The 23,176-nt window shown below is 37.6% G+C and overlaps 1 protein-coding gene across 1 annotated transcript; it reads left to right on the top strand.

Moving 5' to 3' along the window:
• The first annotated feature begins 6,436 nt into the window (after window positions 1-6,436).
• LOC135744148 (NACHT, LRR and PYD domains-containing protein 1b allele 2-like) lies at window positions 6,437-19,462 on the top strand. Its single transcript, XM_065262115.1, has 7 exons — window positions 6,437-6,514; window positions 7,338-7,555; window positions 7,768-8,039; window positions 18,137-18,253; window positions 18,803-18,950; window positions 19,063-19,107; window positions 19,206-19,462. The coding sequence occupies exons 2-7, from the start codon at window positions 7,396-7,398 to the stop codon at window positions 19,460-19,462; spliced, it is 999 nt and encodes a 332-aa protein (XP_065118187.1). The 5' UTR covers window positions 6,437-6,514; window positions 7,338-7,395.
• The last annotated feature ends 3,714 nt before the right edge of the window (window positions 19,463-23,176 follow it).

The following is a 23,176-nucleotide window of genomic DNA, read 5'->3' on the forward strand; positions in this document are numbered from 1 at the left end:
GTGGAGTGTGACACCTGTACTGAGAGAAAACACAAAGCTGTCAAGTCCTGTCTCAGTGCAAAATCATCTTGAACAAAATTAGAAATTCTTCAAAGGCAAGAGACACAATCTGATAGACGCCACTGGATGACTTCAGCAGATGATCTTCCCTTAACATAACAAAGTACTTGAGATTTACTGTTATACTGATCAGCTCTGTATATGTTATCTGCAGTGCCGCTGCTAGCCATTTTGGTGCCCTAAGCATAATTCCATAATGCCCCCCACCCCGACCCTGTTTTTGCCAGTTTAATTTTTTATTACCAAACATATAACTTAATAGCAGAAAGTAAAATCTTCACAGCTTTAGCCAACACACACACATTTGAAAGTGCAAATAGAATAGCAAAATAGAAAACAATTACCAAACTTAAATTATCAAAATAATCCAGACATGTCTTTCCCAAGTACAATGTCACTTTAAATAAATTACATTAAATAAACATAAATAAGTGAACAAGAATACTCAATATTCTTAAATAAAACAAAGATAAGATTCAGAGAACTAAGTGTCACAGTAATGTTTGCTTCATAGCCTATCATATATAATAACGTTTTATATTTATATATATTTAAGAGTCCTGAACTGTTAGCCTACCATGTGCACTGACTGCTAACGTTAAATTTTACTGAGAAAGTATTAACCACCGTCACGTCAAAATAAACCACAAAATAAACTACTGCTCAATATCTAAAGAAATGTAGTAACAGCTGGCGTCAGTTATTTGTAAAATGCATATGCATAGGTCATGTTTTACAGTAAAATCTCAATTTAGCTTGCACTGAAGTTATAAATTATAACAACATAGTTTGCTAACATTAATGTCAGCACTGCAAGTTCGAGGCACATTACGATTAGCTGCAGCTGCAGCCTATGCGCATTTCCCTTATTTAGAAGTGAATGATTAAACATGATGGACTTACCTGGGCCAGCAAGTGATACACGGGCAGGGCCGTCGCCACGAGGGGGCGTGAGGGGGGGTTGCCCCCTCACTGGCACTATCCCGCCCCCTCAGATCACCATTAATGTTGAATGGGATTTTAATGATAAAATGCGCTATTTAAAAATCACGTTTGCCTTGTGTATTGTCTACCTAAAGGGAATTTTAAAGTCTAATTATTTAACAAAACAAAAAAACAAGTGTGCATGTATTCTACCGTGACACACGCCCACTCATGTATAGCCTATAGGCTTGTTCGAATTCATCAGGCGAAGACGTCAAAATGCCGCGAGAGCGAGACGAAACGACACTTAGTATGATTTCTCGAATCGTTCTCGCGGTACTTTGACGTCATGTGGTTGTTGGTTCTTGCAGCCGCGCCTGAAGTTGAACAAGTTTGTGTTGACGGCTTGAGGCACGCCGACAATGAGCCCGCGTTCTGAGTCTCAGAGGGAAATCAAGATGTCGAAGTGGGAAATTATATAAAAATTTACAGACAGGAGTGTGAGAGTGACCTGGGCCTTCCCTGTAGCAATGGATATATGGAAAATAGCATTGGAAGTTCTACAAACCGGACTCCGGATTGTCACACATCAATTAATGCCGTGGCGTGGATGAATTATCGGAGCATTTCAGGTGCAAAGATCCAAATATTCCAAGAATGTTCTTCAGCATCCTTGCAAGTCAACGTACAACCAACAGCCTATTATTGTTCTGCATTTAACGTTAAAGGTAAGCCTGTACGATCTCTCTCTCTCACACACCTGTTTATCAGGAGTAAATAGATAAAAAACAGACATTGTTAAATTTATAATTAACGAATTTGAATTAGCCTATCCTACAGCATAGCTGTATATGTAGAGTTATTGCCATTTTGCTATTGTGGTTCTCTAGCTGCTTAATCGCTAGCTTGGTGCATTACTTGTGGCAGTTAAAATAACTACGTTTTATGATCAAATTGAACCAAAATGTTGATAAAATGTTGCGTTTGGACCGTTTTTGGGCTGAAAACCATCAACTCTATTTGCCAACACTGCCCCCCACCATTACGTAAAATGTATTTCTACCTCTGGGTCTGAACTTCTAGTGTTGTGCTAATATGTGACGTTAGGTATGCGTTTTTTTGTTGTTGTTGTATTGTTCAGAGCTCTGTACGTTGCTCACTATAGCTGTAGTTTTTGTGGTTGTATTACAGAGATGTTTGTTTATAACACTTTAAAATTTAATGTACCAAAACTATGTATTTTCTAGCTGGGGGAATTATATGCATTCATGTGATCGCCCCCTCTGGTATTTTAGACGCCCCCTCATCAGCGCTCGGCTGGCGCCGGCACTGTACACGGGCATCATCCCGCAGTTTCTTCTTTTTTCCTTTTTTTCGATCCTGACTCCTGCTGTCTTTTCGGGGCCATTTCCAAAAGTTGCCAACTGACTGGCCGTTTCTCAATCCGAAGTCTGCAGCCGGCGCGAGGTTGCATATGCAGGCTGAATACGTCATCAAGCCTGGTTTATTTCAGTTAACTGAACATTACATTAGCAAGTCATAAGCATATTACAACAATTTACGATTAACTAAGAATAATAGTCAACTTTATTATCGCTAATATTACGAAATAAGAAAGTTTTGATGACGTATGCAGCCTGAATATGCGACCTCTGGAGGCTGCAGCCTTCGGATTGAGAAACGGCCTCTGTCAATCTTCGTCAGGCGCCCACGCGATCAACCGGCACGCACCATCAAAGGCTGGCGGGCATACTTTCTAGACTAGAGCAATTAAATTATCTCGTTCCCCCTTTTTTGTAACATATACATGGATAAAAAGTGCCTAATAATATTTTTATAGGCTAATGAAATAATATCAGCATTATAATTTTTTTTCATTAGGCTATTTTTGGTGCCCCCTCAGCACCTGATGCCCTACGCACAGCGCGTGATGCGCGTTATGGGAGAGGCCGGGCTGGTTATCTGTGTATGGTAGGCAAACATAATAATCATAATACTATATCAGTTGAAAAAGTAAGGACAGAGAAACAAGTTAGAACTGAAAGCACTGAGTGTTTAATGTGAACAATTCTATACTACGTTTCTTCATGATCACACTATAGCTAAACGTACTGTACAGTTTATCTGGTTTATCATTATTCCCACATAAAACATAATCAACTGAAGAGGACACAGAGAAAATACCAGCAGAGAATCCAGGAGAGGCAGAAGAAGCCTCAGGAGCTGAGAGATGCTGTGGAGACTCATATGGTGAGTTTTGATCAGAAGAACAACTGCTTTCTGCTGTTTCAGATCTGTTTCAGACTCAGTTAGGACTCTCATCCAATCAGTCAGTGAGGAGTTCAGTGCTGGATGACTTTCACTGAAGTCCACTGTGGGTAACAGACTGTGTGATGTACCAGTAAGAGCTGAGTGAATGCTGCTGATTCTAATGCTCCTCTCTCTGTGTGTCCTAACAGCACTCTGCACAGACAGCAGCAGTGGTGGAAAGATTACTGAAAATTTGTACTCAAGTACAAGTACAAGTAGGTGCTAAAATAATACTCAATTACAAGTAAAAGTACTGGTGTTAAAAATGTACTTAAGTAAAAGTACAAAGTACCCCTCTTAAAAACTACTCAAGTACAAATTACTTTTTAGCCTGTGATATTTATTGAATAATCATTAAATCCATTGAATGAAATCAGAAATATGAATGGATTAAAAACAGGCAATTTGTGTTTCATACGAATAAACACATAGTACAGTAATTTTGTCTGTTTAAAGAATGTTAAATGATTTTAACAGCAGCTATTATTATTATTATTATTATTATTATTATTATTATTGTTTCTTCATATACTTTTTATCAAGTTATAAAAATGGTCTAATGTTATTATTATTAATGAATTATGATGCAACATAAATAAGCTTGCTGGGTTATTTTATTTAAAAACAGATTTTTTACATTAACTCCTTCCCCGCCAGTCATTTTTTTCGAAAAGTTGCCCGCCAGCATTTTTTATGATTTTCACAAAAGTTTTACAAAATGCTATCCAGGAAAATTTTCTTCTAAAAATATATAAACATACAAATAGATCAAATGAAAGAACAGACCCTCTACTTTCAAACAAACAATAAAAAAGCGAAAAACCGCTTCATCCTATTTTTTCCCCTGCTTATAAACTCTTAAATATTGGTATCTTTCTTTACAAATACACTTTTTTTTTAAACAAAAAGCTGAAACAATTGCATTTTTGTGAAGGAATTTAGTTAGAGATCAGATTCAGAACGAATATCAAACATAAAATTAGTAAAAACGTTTTGGCTTCAGTTTATCCATAAATTGAGTAAGTCCGCTATCTAGTGGACAATCGCGGTATTGCACATTAACATAATTTCTTTAGAAACACGTTTTTTATGCAAATGTTTTTTTCTTAATTGACAAGATAACTCGTCAATGGCGGGGAAAAGAGTTAAAAAATATTATTGGACAAGAAAGCTTTAAAAAAGTTCCCTACTAATATTTCAAAAGTTATCAGCATTTAGCACTGACATATGTGTAATTTAGACAGGCTGTCAGTGCAGTTACACTGCTACGCCAGTGGGACGCGGCAACAGACGAATTTGATAAAAGAGTCCTTATTAGACTGTTTTTATTATTATAAGCTTAAAACACTGATTCAATATGAATAATATAATGTTAACAATGACATGAAATTCAACTTTGAGCACCATTTTACAATGCTAAACCTTTTTTTACGGTCTATGTGCTCGTCACCTAGGTAACTGAAGCTCATGTTTCAAGTGATGTTTTCAGTGAGGATCGATTGAATAGCTCTCCAGAGACCAGGCTTTTTTCTGGTCCAAATACAAGAGTTCCCTTTCAGTCGGTCACTACGACGTCACGTCGTGACCGACGAATTGGGAACCGCTCCGCGGGTGACCTATCTACTTCGAGAAACTATGAAAACGCCAATGAACTTGGCATGCAGGTATTTGCATAATGCCGGCGCCGCCCCGCCAGGTGCGTATATAAGCCGCAGGTGCACAATACCAAATTAGCTTTTATTGCTTCGAAGCCGGCAGACATCTGCTCTCGAGAAGCGTTTTCGCGCTTGAGCTACAAACTGAGCTACAAGGACACCTACTATAGTATAGTATAAATACTATATTAACTATTATTGTATTTACAGTAGTATCTAGGAATTTTACAATAGTACTATTGTGTATACTATACAATATTTTTTCTTGTAGACAAGTAATGCTTGTTATTTACAAGCCTCTGAGCTTTTCAAATTGGTCATTGCCTTACCATTACAAACAATTCAATCAACAGAGTATGAGCTGTATCATCTTAGGCCAATCAGTGAAAACTTTTCTTCAATAACATTTCTTAACTCTTTCACCGCCAGTGTTTTTTTTTTAAAGTTGCCAGCCAACGCCAGCGTTTTTCATGATTTTCACCAAAGTTTAATGCCTTCCAGAAAATGTTCTTCTTTAAATATATAAACATACAATATACCAAATGAAAGAACAGACCCTCTGCTTTCAAACAAAAAAAAAAACGTTTCATCCTACCTTCAGTGGTTCTTTTGTAATCAGCTTTTGAATATGGGTAGGTTTCTGCAAAAACACCACATTTTGAGCAAAAAGCAGAGATAATTCCATTTTTGTGACGGACTTTTCATAGAGATCCCATTCAGAGCGATCTTTAAAACAGACACGGACATGCAGCCGCTTGCCATAGGGCAATACTTCCGGGTTTAAAAGTTGCGGAACTTTGTAACAGGAACACCTGGTGGATAATAGCGGTATTGCGGAAAGACGGAAAATCTCGTCATTGGCGGGGAAGCGTTTTCTCTTCAATGGCGGTGAAAGAGTTAATGAATCAACAAGTGCTAAATTGTTTTCATTTTTATTCATCCTATAGCAAGGTTTAAGTTGTAGATTAAAATAGTTTTAAACAATTAAACTAATAATTTAAGACTGGAACACATTCTACAAGTTATAGTGATAAATACTCTGGTACGAAATTGCATTGCTATAAAACAGCACAAATACCCCTGCATTTACATCCCAGTAGCTCTGGCTCCCATTACATTAAAATAAAAAATTCCATTACAATAAAAAGGGGCGGATTCCCGGACAGGGTTTAGATTAATCCAGGCCTTGGTTATATTAGGACATTTAAGACATTTTTATAAACAAACCTTACAAAAAACAATACTGGTGTATTCTGAGACAAAACAATGGCACTTATGTATGTTAAGATATGTCAGTGCAAGGTGTTTTTAAATTAAGGCAGCTCAAACATGCATTTTATTCTAGGACTAGGATAAGCCCTGTTTGGGAAACCTCCCATTGATGATATTACATAAAGCATATTATATTTATTTAAGAATAACTTACAATCAGCTGTAGTTTTATAATTAGCAAATGAATGATTTTCTTTATCACTGCATATATTTCAGTTTTTAGAAGATTCAAAAGTCTTCACACCTGAATATATTGACAGAGACGACGAGAGCATAGGAACAAACTTATACAGGTAAAAATATTAAACAAATTAAGGTCATGTTACTGTATTCATTGAAGTGTTCTCCTTTGTACCCTGTTTTTTCAGTGTAGTTTCAGTGTGCAGGACTGTGTTGATTTTGATAGGACTTATTTTATGTATGTCTACTCTGTGAACTTTAATTTTGAAAAGCAGTCTCAATTGGCTTCTTAGTTCAGGAAGCAGGAAGTATCAGTTGTACTGCAGAAGTTCAGAAAAAATGTGATATCCTTAAACATCTTCTTTCTTTGCATCTGTTAAATCCAATGTCTGTAAGTACACAGTGTTAATTTATTGTGTGATATGTTTGAGAAGGTTATTTTAATGTACATGTTCTTGATTTATTTAAAGGCGGAGTGCACAATGTTTGAAAAACGCTTTGCAAAAGGGAGTCGGGATCAGTATACCAAAACACACTTGTAGCCAATCAGCAGCAAGGGGCGTGTCTACTAACCGACATCCTTGCCAGGGTATGTGTGGGGCGGGTCTATCAAAAGAAGGTCCAGATTCTATTGGGGTAGGGGAGTGTATGTTTAGGTGATTTCAAATATCAACATTGGCTTTCAAACATTGTGCACTCTGCCTTTAACCTTACTTTATCATCAATCTGTAATCTTTCAATTTCATACTTAGTAATAGTTTAGTTTGTATATTTTACAGTTTCACAGTTGAATCATAAACTTTATAAATGTCTCCAGCAAAGATTTTTGAGTCACTGTTTAACTTACTGGATAGTTAGATGCTAGAGAAGTCTAACAAGGCTAAGGCTAAGTCTAACACTGTACATTCAGTGTAGTTGATTCATCTCTTTTTTTAGGTTTGTTTCTCCACATGCTGGTCAGTTTCAGTGCAGTTTGACCAACCTTGTGTTTGTGATGGAGGGTAAAGGAGAGGTGTTGTATAAAATCATGCCCTGGAATCCACGGCTCTTAGATGGTTTGGGTCAGATGCAGCCTGCAGGTCCCTTGTACAACATTGACTGTTTTGAAGGTTCAATCTCACAACTGATTCTTCCACACTGTGAAATTTTCTCAGGTATGATATAAATTTATTCTATTACATAAAAAGAATACACAGATATTGTAGACAGCTGTATAGATGCAGAGAAAAAGTGATGCATTAATGTAAATGTTTTGAAACTGAAGCTGTTTAGTTAATAATCACCAATAAAATTATCAATTGAATCCATTTTATAAACATTTATACTGTAAAATAACCTTTTCCCCAATTTTAAATGTCTTTTACAGAGGACAATAAAGACAGTTTGGCTGTGGCACACATCAGTGGTGATAATGTAGAAACGTTGCAGCCACTAAAAGTGAACAGCACTCATGTGTTTATTAATATCACTGAGTTTTCCCTGTTTGGACTCATAAAAAATATAATTAGGCTCGTAAAAAACATCATATACCCTGATGTTCAGTCCCAAGTTTTGCTGTTTGTTCGTCCATTATCTGTCAAACGGAAAGAGAAAATACTGGATGTCCATTTGCTTCCAGTGAATGTTCCAGTGTCAGAGGTACTAAACTTCATGTGTCATTTGTAAAAAAAACATCTTAACAATTACAATAGGGTTTCACACACTAAATTCTGCTGGGGTTTTTAACCCAGTGCTGGGTAAATATTGGACAGAACACATGTCGGGTTAATAAATAAACCTATGCTGGGTTGTTTCAACTCATTATTAGCATAGGTTTAATTATTAACCCAGCATGTGTTCTGTCCAATATTTACCCAGCATTGGGTTAAAAATAAGAATTTAGAGTACATGCTTGTTAGGAGCAGTCCATTGATGGAATCCATTGGTGTGGGTGTAGCGGTGCATTCACACGGTCCGTCAGCGTTAACGCTTAACGGAAGGCTTGTCTGAAGCGTGGCCAACAGCCAATCACTGTGGCCGCTACACAAGCTCCGGTCTTCCATAAACGTAATTGGCTGGCTGTGCCGAGGTTATTTGCATAAGGCGATATGATTGGCTGACGCACGCGTTACCGCTTGAAAAGTTGAGAAATGTTCAACTTCTGCCGCGAGCAACGGCACTGACGTGGCACCGACGGATCCACAATTCATTTCGCCAACGCTTGACGTCACCCATTAAAAGTGAATGGGAAGCGTCAACGCTTACGCCCCGTGTGAATGCGCCGTAGGGATCTTGCATGCTCTGTACTTCCTTGGCGTTTCTTTAGAAGTTGCCTAAATTATTGTGTCGTAGTGTCTCATGCCAGCTGGTATACGTGGAGGTCACAGACACAAAATTGCAAGTTAAATCTTAGTTAGAAGTAGCAGGGTAAATAAATATCATTAAGTCCCGCCACATGCTAGCTAAGAATACAATAAGTAACTTGCTAAACTAGGTGATACACAATTTGAGAGCCCGGCTGGTGAATGTGCCCCATGCTTCATTCATCATCAAAACTCCAGTCTGATGATTTTATCCTTACTACTTATTTTGTGGAAACACCAGACTAATCTACTGGAAATAACAATTTCTGAAGAATTTTAATGAATAAATAATATATAAAAATAAAGGGTATCCCGCACACTAAGAACTTGCAAAATATAAAAAATATTTATTGTGACATTTCGATCACAAGATCTTCCTCAGGCATATACATGATTCTAGTTTCACAAAGTTTTTAAAAGTGCATTGACCAATTACATGAGACAATACTCACCGACCAATCACAGTATCGGACATTCAATGACCAATCACATTTGTATACAAATTTTCTCATCACATTAACAACCTCCATATTATATACAAACCAGAAAAAGTATATAATGACAATAGAAAAATGTCAAAACACTGTAAATACTGCATTAATAATTAGAATAAATAAGCATAATGTAGAATTACATAGACAATTTAAAAGCAACAGTTTTTTCAAGATTATAATATCACATTTAACAGGGCTTCATCATTCAAAACAAGGGACGATAATGTTTGCAGAGTGAAAATCCAAAATAATTATCTCTGTAGGAGCATATCGATGTCTCCGCCTCTCTGTGGCATAGTCACTTTTTCTATCCCACAGAAACTTAAAGAAGAGACATAGCCCAAACCACACAGACACCGAATTAAATACATCATATGCGTAGAGGCACAAGTTATAATAATAATAATAATAATAAAAATAACTTTAATTTATATAGCACCTTTCAAAAACCCAAGGACGCTTAACAAAACAGCAAGGGAAGATGAGGGCAAGGGAGTGGAGCTAAAGCCCAAAGGCCTCAGTGTTTTTAGCTGCTTTTTGAAGGTTGTTAGAGAGCATAGATATGTACACTAGATGTCGCCTTGGCTATGGCAGTTCATTGGACCGAATGCGTCAAACAGAGCCGCCATCTTGAAACAGGGGAATCCCGCATCAGCGTCATTGTAGGCAATGGTGTAACGGAAATAAAATCACCATAAATCGTCATGTATGCGATTTTCTTCATTTTCTTTTGGTTCGTTTCAACAGTCAGACATGTATTTAGCATTGGGTCAAGAAAAAAAATAAAGTTGTAAAATTTTTAAAATCTACTTTTTCTAACTGTAATGCATAGTGCTAGTAGCCCTAACATCCATACGCAGCACAAAAGTCCGGCATCGTCCATGAATTCGAAGTACAGGCGGAGATAGCAGCTTTACCCAGATACTTCCTATGACAAGACCCCTGTCCTAAGATGGCGGCTGTTTTGACGCATGCTCAGAACCCCAAGGCGACATCTAGTGTATATATCTATGGTTAGAGAGGAGGCAGAGCGAATGGCATGAGGAAGCTTGTTCCAGAGTGGTGGAGCCCCCACACAGAAAGCTCTATCACCAAACGTCCGTAGCCTGGACTTAGGGACAGGGCAGGTCCTTGTCAGAGGACCGCAGAGGACGTGCTTGGTTGTATGGCTGGAGTAAATGAATAAGGTACTGAGGTGCAAGTCCATGGAGAGATTTGTACGTCAGAAGAAGGATTTTATAAATGCTCCGGGACTTAACTGGCAACCAGTGAAGCTTCTTCAGCATTGGAGTAATATGAAGTCCAAGTTTTGTGTGTGTAAGCATCCTAGCTGCAGAGTTTTGTACATACTGGAGTCTGTCAGTAGCCTTACAAGGCAGACCTTAAAGGATCCCATTACAATAATCGAGTTGTGAGGTGATGAAGGAATGAATGGGGGTCTCAGCAAAAGAGTTGGAGAGGTACTGTCGGAGTCTAGAGATGTTCCTAAGATGGTAAAAGGCAATTTTGGTTGTGTTTTTGATGTGTTGCTGGTAGGAGAGAGTAGAGTCCATAATGACGCCCAGGTTGCGTACTTGCGAAGATGCTGAGATTGAGGAGCCATCCACATGCAGTCATCAACTTTTTTAAAAAGCGACGAGGGAGCAAACACCATGAGTTCAGTTTTGTCTTGATTGAGTTTTAGAAGATCAGCGTAAAAGTGAAAAGGTAGTCCATATTTCTGGATGATCATCCCTAGAGGTTACATGTAGATATTGAATAATAATGGGCCAAGCACCAATCCCTGTGGCACGCCGTGTAAGACTGGCACCAGATCAGAGCAAATAGGGTGGTGTATTGTTGCTTGTTGGTGAGATAGGATTTAAACCAGCAATATGCAGTACCACCGAGGCCAATGAGTTCAGAGAGGCGTGTGAGAAGAATGGAATGAGAGACAGTACCAAAGGCAGCAGAAAGGTCAAGAAATATTAAAATGCTGACAATCCCAGAGTCAGCTGCCATGAGAAGGTCATTTGTGATTTTGATTAGAGCAGTTTCAGTGCTATGCTGTATTCTGAAACCAGATTGAAATGGCTCATAGAGGTTGTGCTGTAGCATATGATTGTCAAGTTGGGAAGCCAAAGCCCTTTCCAATAACTTAGATAGGAAAGGTAGGTTGGAAATTGGGCGGTAGTGGTTTGGATCATCTTGGTTTAGGCCAGGTTTTTTGAGTGTAGGGATCACCGCAGCAGTTTTAAAGCTGGTGGGGACCACCCCAGAAGACAGGGAGGTGTTGATGATGTTGACCAGGGTGGGACCCAGAGTTGGAAGTCATGCCTTAACCAAGGCAGTCGGCATAGGATCCTGTTTGCTTGTCATAGACTTTGCCTTTGATACTAGCTCAAAAACTTGAGCTGTTTTGAGCAAGGAGAAAAAGGAGAGGCAGTCCTCCGGCATGAAGGCAGTTGGAGACTTTGTATCAAGCAGCGGTAGTGTGGTTGGGTGACAGGAGCTAGACAGCTGAAGTTTCTGGTGGATGGTCAGATCAGAGCAAGTATGTCCGAGAGCTTGGGCAGAAAGCACGCAGATGCGTTAGGTGGGAGATAAACAAGGACCACCTGTAGCTTTAGAGATACAGACAGAGCTAAATGAATACACTCAAATGAAGTGGCATGTACTGGAAATTCTTTTATCTGGAAATCAGCATGATGAATGACAGATAGTCCCCCACCACGTCCAGAGCTACGGGGCATATGAATGTAATTATAGCCTTGGGGGGTAGCTTGTTTAAGAGCAAGGAAATCCATTTCGTTCTGCCAAGTTTCAGTCAGACATAGAAAATCCATTTTCCTTTCAGTTAAAATGTCATGAATTAGTGGTGCTTTATTGTTTAGTGAGCCAGTGTTCAGCAACATAAATGAGACATACTTCAAGACAAGAGTATTTGCATGAGAAATGACATCAACAGCCCATTCTATGGGCCGGAAGTTAAATAATTGTAGGCGCAGCTTGTTCTGATGGCGTCGTTGCTGGGTAGCGATAGCCCGAACTGAAGTAATCTGGCACAATCTGAAGTAATCTATGTAAACAAACTTATGTCGAGCAGCCCTGTGCACATAGCTGGGGCAGCTTAAGAGATGGAGAGATTTAATCGCCTCAAGCCTCTGTGATTTCCAAAGCGCAGTATCTAAGGACAGCCTTGATGTCAGAGGAGACCGCTAGCTTCAGTTCAGTTCAGTTCAGTTTATTAAAGTTATCTCATATCATATTTACATACAATGCAAGAGCAAAAATCTTAGGTCTATCACACCTTTTGACCAACAACAGTTCCAAACATTAAAAGACAACCCTAAAAACACACACACACACACGCACGCACGCACGCACGCACGCACGCGCACACACACACACACACACACACACCAACACCAACAACAACAACAACAATAAACACAATAATAAATTATGATAAACACAATAACAACACAGTATAAAAGCATGATACATTACATTACCATATAAATAATAAAAAAGTACAATCTATCTGTCATTAAGAAACCTAATAGCTTGATAAAAAAATGAGTCTCTGAGTCTGCAAGTTCTTGCTCGCAGACTACAGTATCACTTGCCAGAGGGTAGCAGCTGGAAGAGGTTACTATTAGGGTGGCTAAGGTCCTTGACAATCCTTTGGGCCTTTTTCTCACACCTCTCTTGATACAGGTCTGCTATAGATACAAACTCACAACCGCATATTTTCTGAGAAGTTTTAACCACTTTTTGTAGTGCTCTGCGGCTGTTTGCCGTGCAATTGCCATACCAAGAAGTAATGGCCCCTGTTAGGATACTTTCAATGGTGCCCCTATAAAAATTACAAAGAACATTTGTGTCCATGCCGAATTTCCTCAACCGCCTAAGATGGAATAGGTGTTGCTGGGCCTTCCCCACTATTCCCGTAATGTGTAGGTCCCAAGTGAGGTTATTGGTAATGTTAACACCCAAGAACTTAAAACTGCTCACCCATTCTACTGGACAACCATAAATCATCAGAGGAGTCAATTCTGCTCTTTCCCTCTTCCTGTAGTCCACCACTAATTCTTTCGTTTTTTCCACGTTTAGTGACAGATTGTTATCCAGACCCCATTTTACTAAATTCTCCACTTCTTCCCTGTACAACAACTCGTTATCATCTCTAATCAGACCCACTACTGTGGTGTCATCAGCATACTTAATAATGAGATTTGATGAGTGTAATGGTGTGCAGTCATATGTGTACAGAGAATAAAGCAGAGGACTTAGCACACATCCTTGAGGAGCTCCGATACTCACGGTCAGAGGCGCAGAGATAATAGACCCCATCCTAACCACCTGACGACGATTACTTAAAAAGTCCAAAATGAGATTACAGAGGTCCAATGGAATGCAAAGGTTCCTGAGTTTTTCAACCAGTCTAATGGGAATTATTGTATTGAATGCCGAGTTATAATCGATAAAGAGAATCCTAGCATAAGAGTTCTCCTTTTCCAAATGTGTAAGTGTGTTATGAAGTACTGTAGATATAGCATCCTCTATAGATCTGTTTTCCCGATAGGCAAACTGATACTGATCCATAGTTTTTGGGACAAGATTGTTAATGTAATCTCTTATAAACTGTTCAAAGCATTTGCTCACTATCGGAGTAAGGGCAAGGAGACAGGCCGCCAATCGTTTAAGCATAGAATTTTACTCTTCTTGGGAATTGGCACTATTTCAGATGATTTAAAACAGGAGGGAAATACAGAGAGACAGACAGCGGTTGTAGATATCTGCGAACACACCTGCAAGTTGTATTGCACAGGTTCTGATCACCCGACCGGGAATCCCATCCGGTCCTGCAGCTTTTCGGATATTCACCCGTCCAAACACACGTCGCACATCGCCCTCTGTTATGTGAATATTATCCGATGTTATATTAGAAGAGTACATCCTGCTTACAGGACTGCTGACAGTGCTCCCCTGAAGGGTCATGTGTGTTTCTTCAAACCGAGCATAAAAGAGATTCAGTTCATCTGGCAGTGTATTTGAGACATTAGTTGCATAACTAGGTCTCGTCTTCAAATCTGATATAGAATGTATCCCCTGCCAAACCTTACGAGAATCGTTATCGCTCAGCTGTTTTTCAATTTTTTCCTTATATTGCCTCTTTGCCAGCTTAATTGTTTTACGGAGATTATATTGTGCAATTTTCTTTTCCTCCAGGTCCCCAGAGGAAAAGGCTTTGTCTCTTGCAACGAGGGCCAGTCTTACAGAACGATTAAGCCATGCTTTTTGATTAGGAAACACACGAATAGTTCTTGTAGGGACCACATCTTCAAAACATTTCCGTATAAAACACATTACTACATCAGTATATTCATGAATATCAGCAGTCGCTTCCCTAAACACATCCCAATCCACAGTCTCAAAACAGTCCTGGAGCTCCGCCTCCGATTGGTCAGTCCAACAAGGGATCGTCCTCATGATGGGCGCTGTCTGCTTCAGCCTATACTTATAGGCCGGCAGCAGCAAAATAGAGGCGTGGTCTGACTTCCCGAACGGTGGCCGAAGGAGGGATTTATAAGCCTTGCTGAAGGGAGAATAACAATGATCCAAAGTTTTTTTACCGCGAGTTTTAAAATGTACATGCTGCGAATATTTCGGCAATACCTTACTCAAGGAAGCCTGGTTAAAATCTCCGAGCACGATGGAAGCTGCCTCTGGATGTTTATCTTCAACAGAGGCGACGGAATTGTACAGTTCCCTTAACGCACTGTCCGTATTTGCCTGTGGCGGAATATAGACTGCTGTTAAAACAACGGCCGTAAACTCCCTGGGCAGCCAAAAAGGCCTACATAGCAACATTAAATACTCCACGTCAGGTGAGCAATATTCCTTTATGGCGTGTATACTGTCCGGATTACACCACATGTTGTTAATAAGGAAACATACTCCACCGCCTTTCTTCTTCCCCGAGAATTCCGCCGATCTATCCGCTCGAAACACGGAGAAGCCCTGAGGGGCAATTGCATGGTCAGGAACATTCGGTGATAGCCAGGTTTCAGTTAAGCATATGACATTACAGTCTCTTATCTCGCGTTGAAAAGATATTCTAGCCCAGAGTTCACTCAACTTATTATCCAGAGACTGAACATTTGCCAGAAGTATACTGGGAAGTGGGGATCGGGCTACTCGCCGCCTGTGTCTCACAAGTATCCCAGCTCTGCGTTCTCTTTTCCGGCGTTTGCGTCTGTGCCTTGGTCTTGCCGCTAAATTAGTGTATAAGTATTCCTCTGATGTTGCGACCAGTGGGTCAATATGAATGTAATCCGGAATGGGACGGTTAATCGTTGAATCGCGAATTTCCAATAAGGTATCTCTGTCATATGTTAACAGACTAACAGCCGTACATACATATATTAAACACAAAAACATTAAAAAACTGCGTGGTCGTGGAGGCGTGAGAGACACGGCAGCCATACTCGGCGCCATCTTGTCCAGCATGAATTATTGCCGTTAGCGAAAAGCTTGCCGTTAGCGTTAGCTTACAAGATGCTGACCATCACCAGAGAATCTTGTCCCAGCTTCAACAGAGAACACTGTGGGGAATCGAGCCGTTGTCAGAGGTAATTAAAAGCAGTTGACAAATGTTGGCAGTTTGGGAATAATGCATGGAATACATTAATTATCACAAAATTAATGTAGAATTTTTACCCAGTACTAGGATGACAAAATAAAGAAAATTTTTTCATGTTATTACATTGGGCACATGTGGTTTGGGCTTTGTTGGTAAAACTACGCGCCAATCGAAAAAAGTATTAGTGAACATAAGAGCTCAATTAGAAGAAAAGACATTAATTATCCCGTTGCGGCACACTTTGTCGACATGAATCATGATGTCTCTTAAGTTTCTGTGGGACAGAAAAAGTGACTATGCCACAGAGAGGCCGGGACATCGATATGCTCCTATACAGAGACAAGAATTATTTTAAATTTTCACTCTGCAAACATATCGCCCCTTGGTCTGAATTATGAAGTCCTGTTTAATGTGACGTTATAATCTTGAAAAAACAGTTGCTTTTAAATTGGCGATGTAATTTTGCATTATGCTTATTTATTCTAATTATTATGCAGTATTTACTGTGTTTTGACATTTTCTGGTTTGTGTATGATATGGAGGTTGTTAATGTGATGAGAAAATGTGTATACAAATGTGATTGAAGGTCATTGAAGGTCCGATACTGTGATTGGTCGGTGAGTATAGTCTCATGCGAATGGTCAATGCACTTTTAAAAACTTTGTGAAACTAGAATCATGCAGGGGCGTCAGTTTGTGTTGAAAAGTGGTGGGGACAAAAGATCAGATGAAAAAACATTACAGCAGGACGGGAAAAATATGCATCAGAACGGCGCATCAAAAATGGGCAGTGTGTAGGCCGGTCAACAACACAAAAATACTCAGCATAAAACCCTTAACAATGTCGACTGCACATGTAACAGTCCGTGCAACACCAACTCAACCGAACAGTGCCAAAGCACCATACTGTAGAAAACAGCAGCACGTTAAGTCAATGATTACAATGAAATACATTACATATGTAAAATACTAACACACTATAAGCGCACAACGCAACATATGTGACCCTGGACCACAAAACTGCAAAAAATTATTTTCAAGAAAAAAACATTCTTAAATTAACTAAATTCAAGAAAAATTCAAGAAAAAATTGCTTACCCCATTGGCAGATTTTTTGCCTGTTTTATGCACAAAATCACTTAAATTTGATATTTTGGGTCTAAAAACTAGATTTTTGCTCATCAAGAAAAATCATCTTAACTTAAGAATTTTTTGATATTTTTACTGATAACAAAAAAAATACTAAGAATTTTTTTCTTGAAAATCTGACTTTCTTACTTAGTATTTTTGTCCTGTTTTCAGTAGAAATATCTAAAAATTCTTAAATCAAGATGCATTTTCTTGATTAGCAAAATGACATTGAAAATAAGTCTAGTTTTTAGACAAAAACTATACAATTTAAGTGGATTTGTGCTTAAAACAAGCAAAAATATCTGCCAATGGGGTGAAAAAAAATGTGCTTAAATTACGTGTTCAAGAAAAAAAAATCTTATTTTTATATTTTTTTCTCACCCCATTGGCAGATATTTTTGCTTGTTTTAATCACAAATTCACTTAAATTGTATATTTTTTGTCTTAAAACTAGACTTATTTTCTTGGGTCGTTTTGCTCATCAAGAAAAAGCATCTTGATTTAAAAAAGAAAGTCATTTTTGCAGTGTAAGTCGCACAGGTATTGTTTGATTTTTCAGAAAATTTTAACCAAATGCTTTCAAAAAGTGGTGGGGACATGTCCCCAGCGTCCCCAGTGTAAATGACACCTATGGAATCATGTATATGCCTGAGGAAGGTCTTGTGATCGAAACGTCGCAATAAATATTTTTCATATTTTGCAAGTTAATAGTGTACCCTTTATTTTTATATATATGTTTGGACTTCATTGTCTCTTTATCCAACGCACCTATCCAGAACTAACAGGTGTGCGACATTGTTCTTCTTATGAATGAATAAATAAAAACAATTTATTATGCCAGGCAGGTTTAAGCTACAAAAAAAAAAAACAATTAAAGAATACAAACAGAATATGATTTAGTTTCAATTATGTAAAATCATCAGCAGACTGTCAAAGTTACAAAGTCATAAAAGACACCTCTACCAGGAGTGCCATGTACTTGCTATTTAACTGATTAAAGCTTTAGCAGTGGTCATCCAAGTTTAGACAAGTTTCCAGTGAATTTGCTGTCTGTAATTATTGTTTGTCTGTAGATGCCTCGTCTTAATGAAAAGTTTTTTTCCGTTCAAAACTAAAAATTACTGACTCTTCATCCTTTTAGGTCCAGAGCCAACACAAGGAAAATGTATACATTAAAACCACTTCCGTATGTCACCTGATTCCCGGGAGACAATACAGTCTGTGCTTTCAACCAGAGGGATTTGAAGTGCAGCCACAGGTATCAAAATATTTGTTATTATAATAATTCTTTATAAAGAAAACATAAATAAAATATCAGAGTTGTCTTGACAGAATTCGATAATTTCCACTATGGCTTCGAAGTCTACAGCCCTTCCTCTAACATCTCAACATATCACGCCTCAGATTGCTGTTAACCATGTATAAATTGTAATAAAAAATGTATGATGTTGATGACTAAATTCTAATTGGGTGGGCAAGATAGACATTTGGGTGGGCTTTCGCTGTGGTTTCACAGCCAAGATCACACATTGTTATGTGGTAACCATTTTGTAAAAGCAGTATGACACTTGAGGTGTGCTGGGTTTGGAGTCAATTTGCATCGTGTGCATTACAGTGCGCTTTCACCTGTGACTATACAGCATTTACCTTTTACCTTTTGTATGTTTGAATGAAGCTTCAGAATTAGTCAGTAAAGTATGCAACACTGAAACTAGTTTTTAACAAACCTTGTAATTTAAATGCAGTAAATGTTGTTAATTTATTTAGAATATTTGGCCATTTCAAGGTTATGTTTCTTTTCTTTCAGGGTCAGATGTTTGAGTGTAATTTTGGTCCAAACTATCATCCCACATTTGAAGTGTTTCTTCATGTAAACACTGAGGAGTTTAAAATGGGTGTTTTGGATAAAACTGAAGCAAAGGAAGTATGGATGACAAGACGAGTTATTCTTACAGGTAATATAATAAAGCTCTGCTGTTCAAAGGTTATGAATTATTTTTAGTAATTTACGGATAAAAATAAAACGGATTTACTTAAAGGATCCCTTAATTGAGTTCTTTGTTTTAGCATCAAGTCCCAAAACAGACACGGCTGATCTCAAAGTGGTGACAGGTTTGATTTTAAAGCCAAATTTTTTATTGAAATGTATTTGTATTTTCCTTTATGCATATAAACTTTAAAAACAACTTTTTGTTGTGTTTGAATCTTAGAATTTGTGGACAATCACAGAGAGGCTCTAGTTGCGAGAGTGCTTTCAGTGATGCCGATAGCTGACTGTCTGAAAGACAAACACATGATCCCTCCTGAAATGTACAATGAAATTGATGATGCAAGACCACGACAGACAAAAATGAGACTTTTGTTTAAGGTTCTTGACTCGGGTGGTCCTGCTGTAAAAGCAGAATTCTACAGACAACTGAAGGACAAAGAATCATTCCTAGTAGATGACCTGGAGTCTGGCTGTTGACTCTCTCATCATCACATTCCTGCTTCTGTCAAAGAGCCGGTAGGGTCAACAGCTCGAGTTATTTCCTTACACAATCTCTCTCACTTTCTGATTTAAAACTCAAGTCTCAATAAAGTCCCCTAGACCTGAGATCTCAATTTTAAAGATAAAAATAATCATTGGTGGACAGAAGCATATATATAGAATTAGACCATACTCTTATTAGTTAAACTGTTTTTGTTTTGCTTTTTAGAGGATTGTGCTGGTTATATTTGAATTTGAATGGACAAAATTTGCACTGGTTTGTGATCAATTTGGCGGTTTAGAAAAATTTCCATTTTATAAGCTCATGGTGTATATATTCTCATTGCAGAGTTGTCTGGTGTTGACGTCAGTGGGACCAGCCAGCACTTTTATCCAACCAAGCAGACAGCAGAATACAAAAGATGCAGAAGTGGCCAAAGTATAAAAAAGACATACTGACAGGTGTGGAAGAGTGATTCAGAAATTACAATATAAATATACTTACATTTAGCAGATACTTTATCCAAAGTGAATGCTCGTGATCCCTGCAATTTTTCAACAGCTGTATATAGAGTATGATTATATATATTAATTAAAATTTTATATTTAACTAAATACCTTTAAGCAATTTAAATCTACATATAATAAGTGCATTTGTTTGTACAAAGAGGACCATACATGTGAATTGGTCTGTCCAAAGCAGCCTTACGTTGTCTGGGTTTTGCTGTGAGGGTTGATATTGACTACTGTCACTATAGTATGGTATAGTAATCATGGTAGTTAAATACTGTAAGTAAATATTTATCAAACACTTTGGGTGGTTTTGTGTGCGTTAAACTCTGACTGGCAACACGGGTAAGTTTATTTATAAAGTAGCTCTTGAAGCATGGTTTTTGGATCCATCTTGTTTCCAAATTAGATTGGACTGACTATAATGAACTATTGTCCAAAAAGAATTACTAGACGAACAATCCTCACACTGATGAAATTTACCATGAATCAATGTATGTCACTTGGGTAAAGTCTATTTAAGATACCCCAATGCATCTAATTTTCATGTCTTTGGACTGTGAGGGAAACTGATGTGGAGAACACTCTTAAAAATAAAGGTGCTTAAAAGCTTCCTTAGAAGAACCTTTTTATTTTGTTCCTCAAAGAACCATGAAGTCAAAGGTTCTTTTAAAAAACAGTTATTTTATATTTTTTATAATCTAAAGAACCCTTTTTCACCTTAAAGATGTAAAGCTCGGGATACACTGGATGATTATTGGCTGTCCCAGACAAAAGATTGCCATCGTGAAACAATCGTCGCGATTTCTGTGATCGTGGCTCTTCATCAGTTGTCCTAGGTCGTACAGTGAGAAATGTTCAAAGATGGCCGTTTTCCTGGTCTTGCGTACAAAAATGGCCTACGATAGTTTTCTGACAGTGTCAGAAATTCAGCATGATTACCGCACATTGTGTTTGCTGCTACGACCTGCGTACTGGTATTTGTTTACCACTAGCGCATGCTGGTGATGTTGCGCTAACATGTGACGCAGCCGCCGAAGCTTCCGTGTCATCGTACAGTCTACATACTTGTCTACCAAACTTTAAACGATCCACGTCGCACAGTGATCTTATACGAGTACAAAAATCCTGCAGTGTACTCCAGGCTTTAGAGGTGCTTTAAAGAACCATTTTAGACAAAATGGGTTCTTCCATGGCATTGTGATGAACCTTTATTTTTAAGAATGAACATAGAAAGACCTCCTGGCTCAATTTAGATTAAAACCAGGATATTTCCTTGCTGTGAGGCAACAGTGCTACCCACTGAGTGTATAGACCAGTACACTGCCCCTGAAAAAAAATATTTTTAAAATCTGTAATACTCAAAAATGATAGTTTATTTTTTTAATAATGTTTATATAAGCCTGTTTTTATGTTTAAAATAAACATGCCTAATATCTTTCTATCATTAACAGACACAAAATACACAACAAATGACCTTGTTATACTAAGACAAATAACATGAGGTAGGCCTAGACTATGTAATATGTTTGTATATATCTTGTTTGCTAATACTGTGAAAAACATAAAAAAAAATTCCTCTTTTGTATTTTACATTATGATAAGACAAAACACTGAAAATATAAGAAAATAAAAACACATCAAAACACGTGTTCTCTTATTTACACCATGAACACAATCATTATTGTTGTATTATTGTGTTATTTTATTATTGTTTTAACACTTTACAATAAGGTTGTATCTGTTTGAACTAACAATGAACAGTAGTTTTTCAGCATTTCATGTTAATTCTGTTAGTTCATGTCATACTTCATTGTGAATGAACTAATGTTTTGTACAACTTTTGATGTTAAAAATAATGTATTAAATGCTAAAAAAAAATGTATGAATACAGTAGAATATTTTTTCTTTTTTGTTGTAATTGTTCATGTTAACAAATACAACCTTTATTATATAGTTTTATATTTTATATATACGCAATATTTTATAATTGTAAGAAATAAAAACAGTTTAATATAAGATTGTCTGAATGTACATAACGCTGGACACCTGATAACGCAACGTGACGTTGAAACATTAATAGTTAATACAGGAAATATATATAAAAAAATATAGGAATGATTTTAATAATATTTTACACAATCCGTTGTTTACCTATAATGAACGTATACATTTTAACAACACAGATAAGAAACCTATTGTGTGAGTTTTGGTTTCGTTTTCGATTACAGCTGAAGTGCAGAATTTAAGGCTTCATTCATTTGCCTTAAAAACACGGAACGAGAGAGCGAGAGTAAATGTGTTTAACACTTTACTTTCGTTTTGTTGGAAATCACTAAATAAACAAACAGGTTTTCAGTCACACAGACACTGAAGGTTATAGACCAATTTAGAGTAGACGTCACAGTTACGTCACTGCAAGCTGCGCGCGCAATGCGGTTGCAGAAAAACAGTGGAAATGAATTAGACACGAGTGAAAAGAGCAAGATAACTCACTGGAAAATGTCCGGTGGTGCTGTTAAGTGTCAGAATAAGAATGCCAAAAAAGATGGCTTTCATTTTTATAGAATACCATCGTCAAAGACATCATTTGAAGATAAACGTAGGTATTTATGATTACAATAAGCCCTTAAACGGACAGAATGGAGCGAGGAAATCATCTGGAAATCTTTTAATAATTAGAATAGAAAATAAGTAGAGAAGAAGTCCGGTGTTCTGTCGAAGTCTGTTCCCTCCATGTGTTTATTATAGCGTTTTTATCACGTTACAATTATAATTTATTAAGGAAGAAATAATAGAAAACAGGAAAATTATGAAATATTTAATAAACGCTATTATATATAATACATGATAGTATTGCTTTTACATGTACTTTAGCGATTCAGACTGTAAAAATATTTGATTTAGCAAAAAAGAACAATACATATACATTACATACATGCATATCAGTAGCCAAGCCATTTAAACTTTTTATCTATCTAAAAAAATAAACGTAATGTGATTAAAATGCTATAAGAAACATTGCATTAAAGGGAAACATAGGGGAATCAGACTTCGACAGAACACCGGATCCATAAAAATCACGGTTTAATGCTAAAACACTTCACAACCCTACTGCGGAGCAGTCACTTTCTGCAACCAGTTTGGCTCCGCCCACAAAAAACGTCATCTCTGTTTGCAAACACGAAATTGGTCTATTGG

This window comes from Paramisgurnus dabryanus, chromosome 6 (assembly GCF_030506205.2).
Source record: "Paramisgurnus dabryanus chromosome 6, PD_genome_1.1, whole genome shotgun sequence".
NCBI lineage: Eukaryota > Metazoa > Chordata > Actinopteri > Cypriniformes > Cobitidae > Paramisgurnus > Paramisgurnus dabryanus.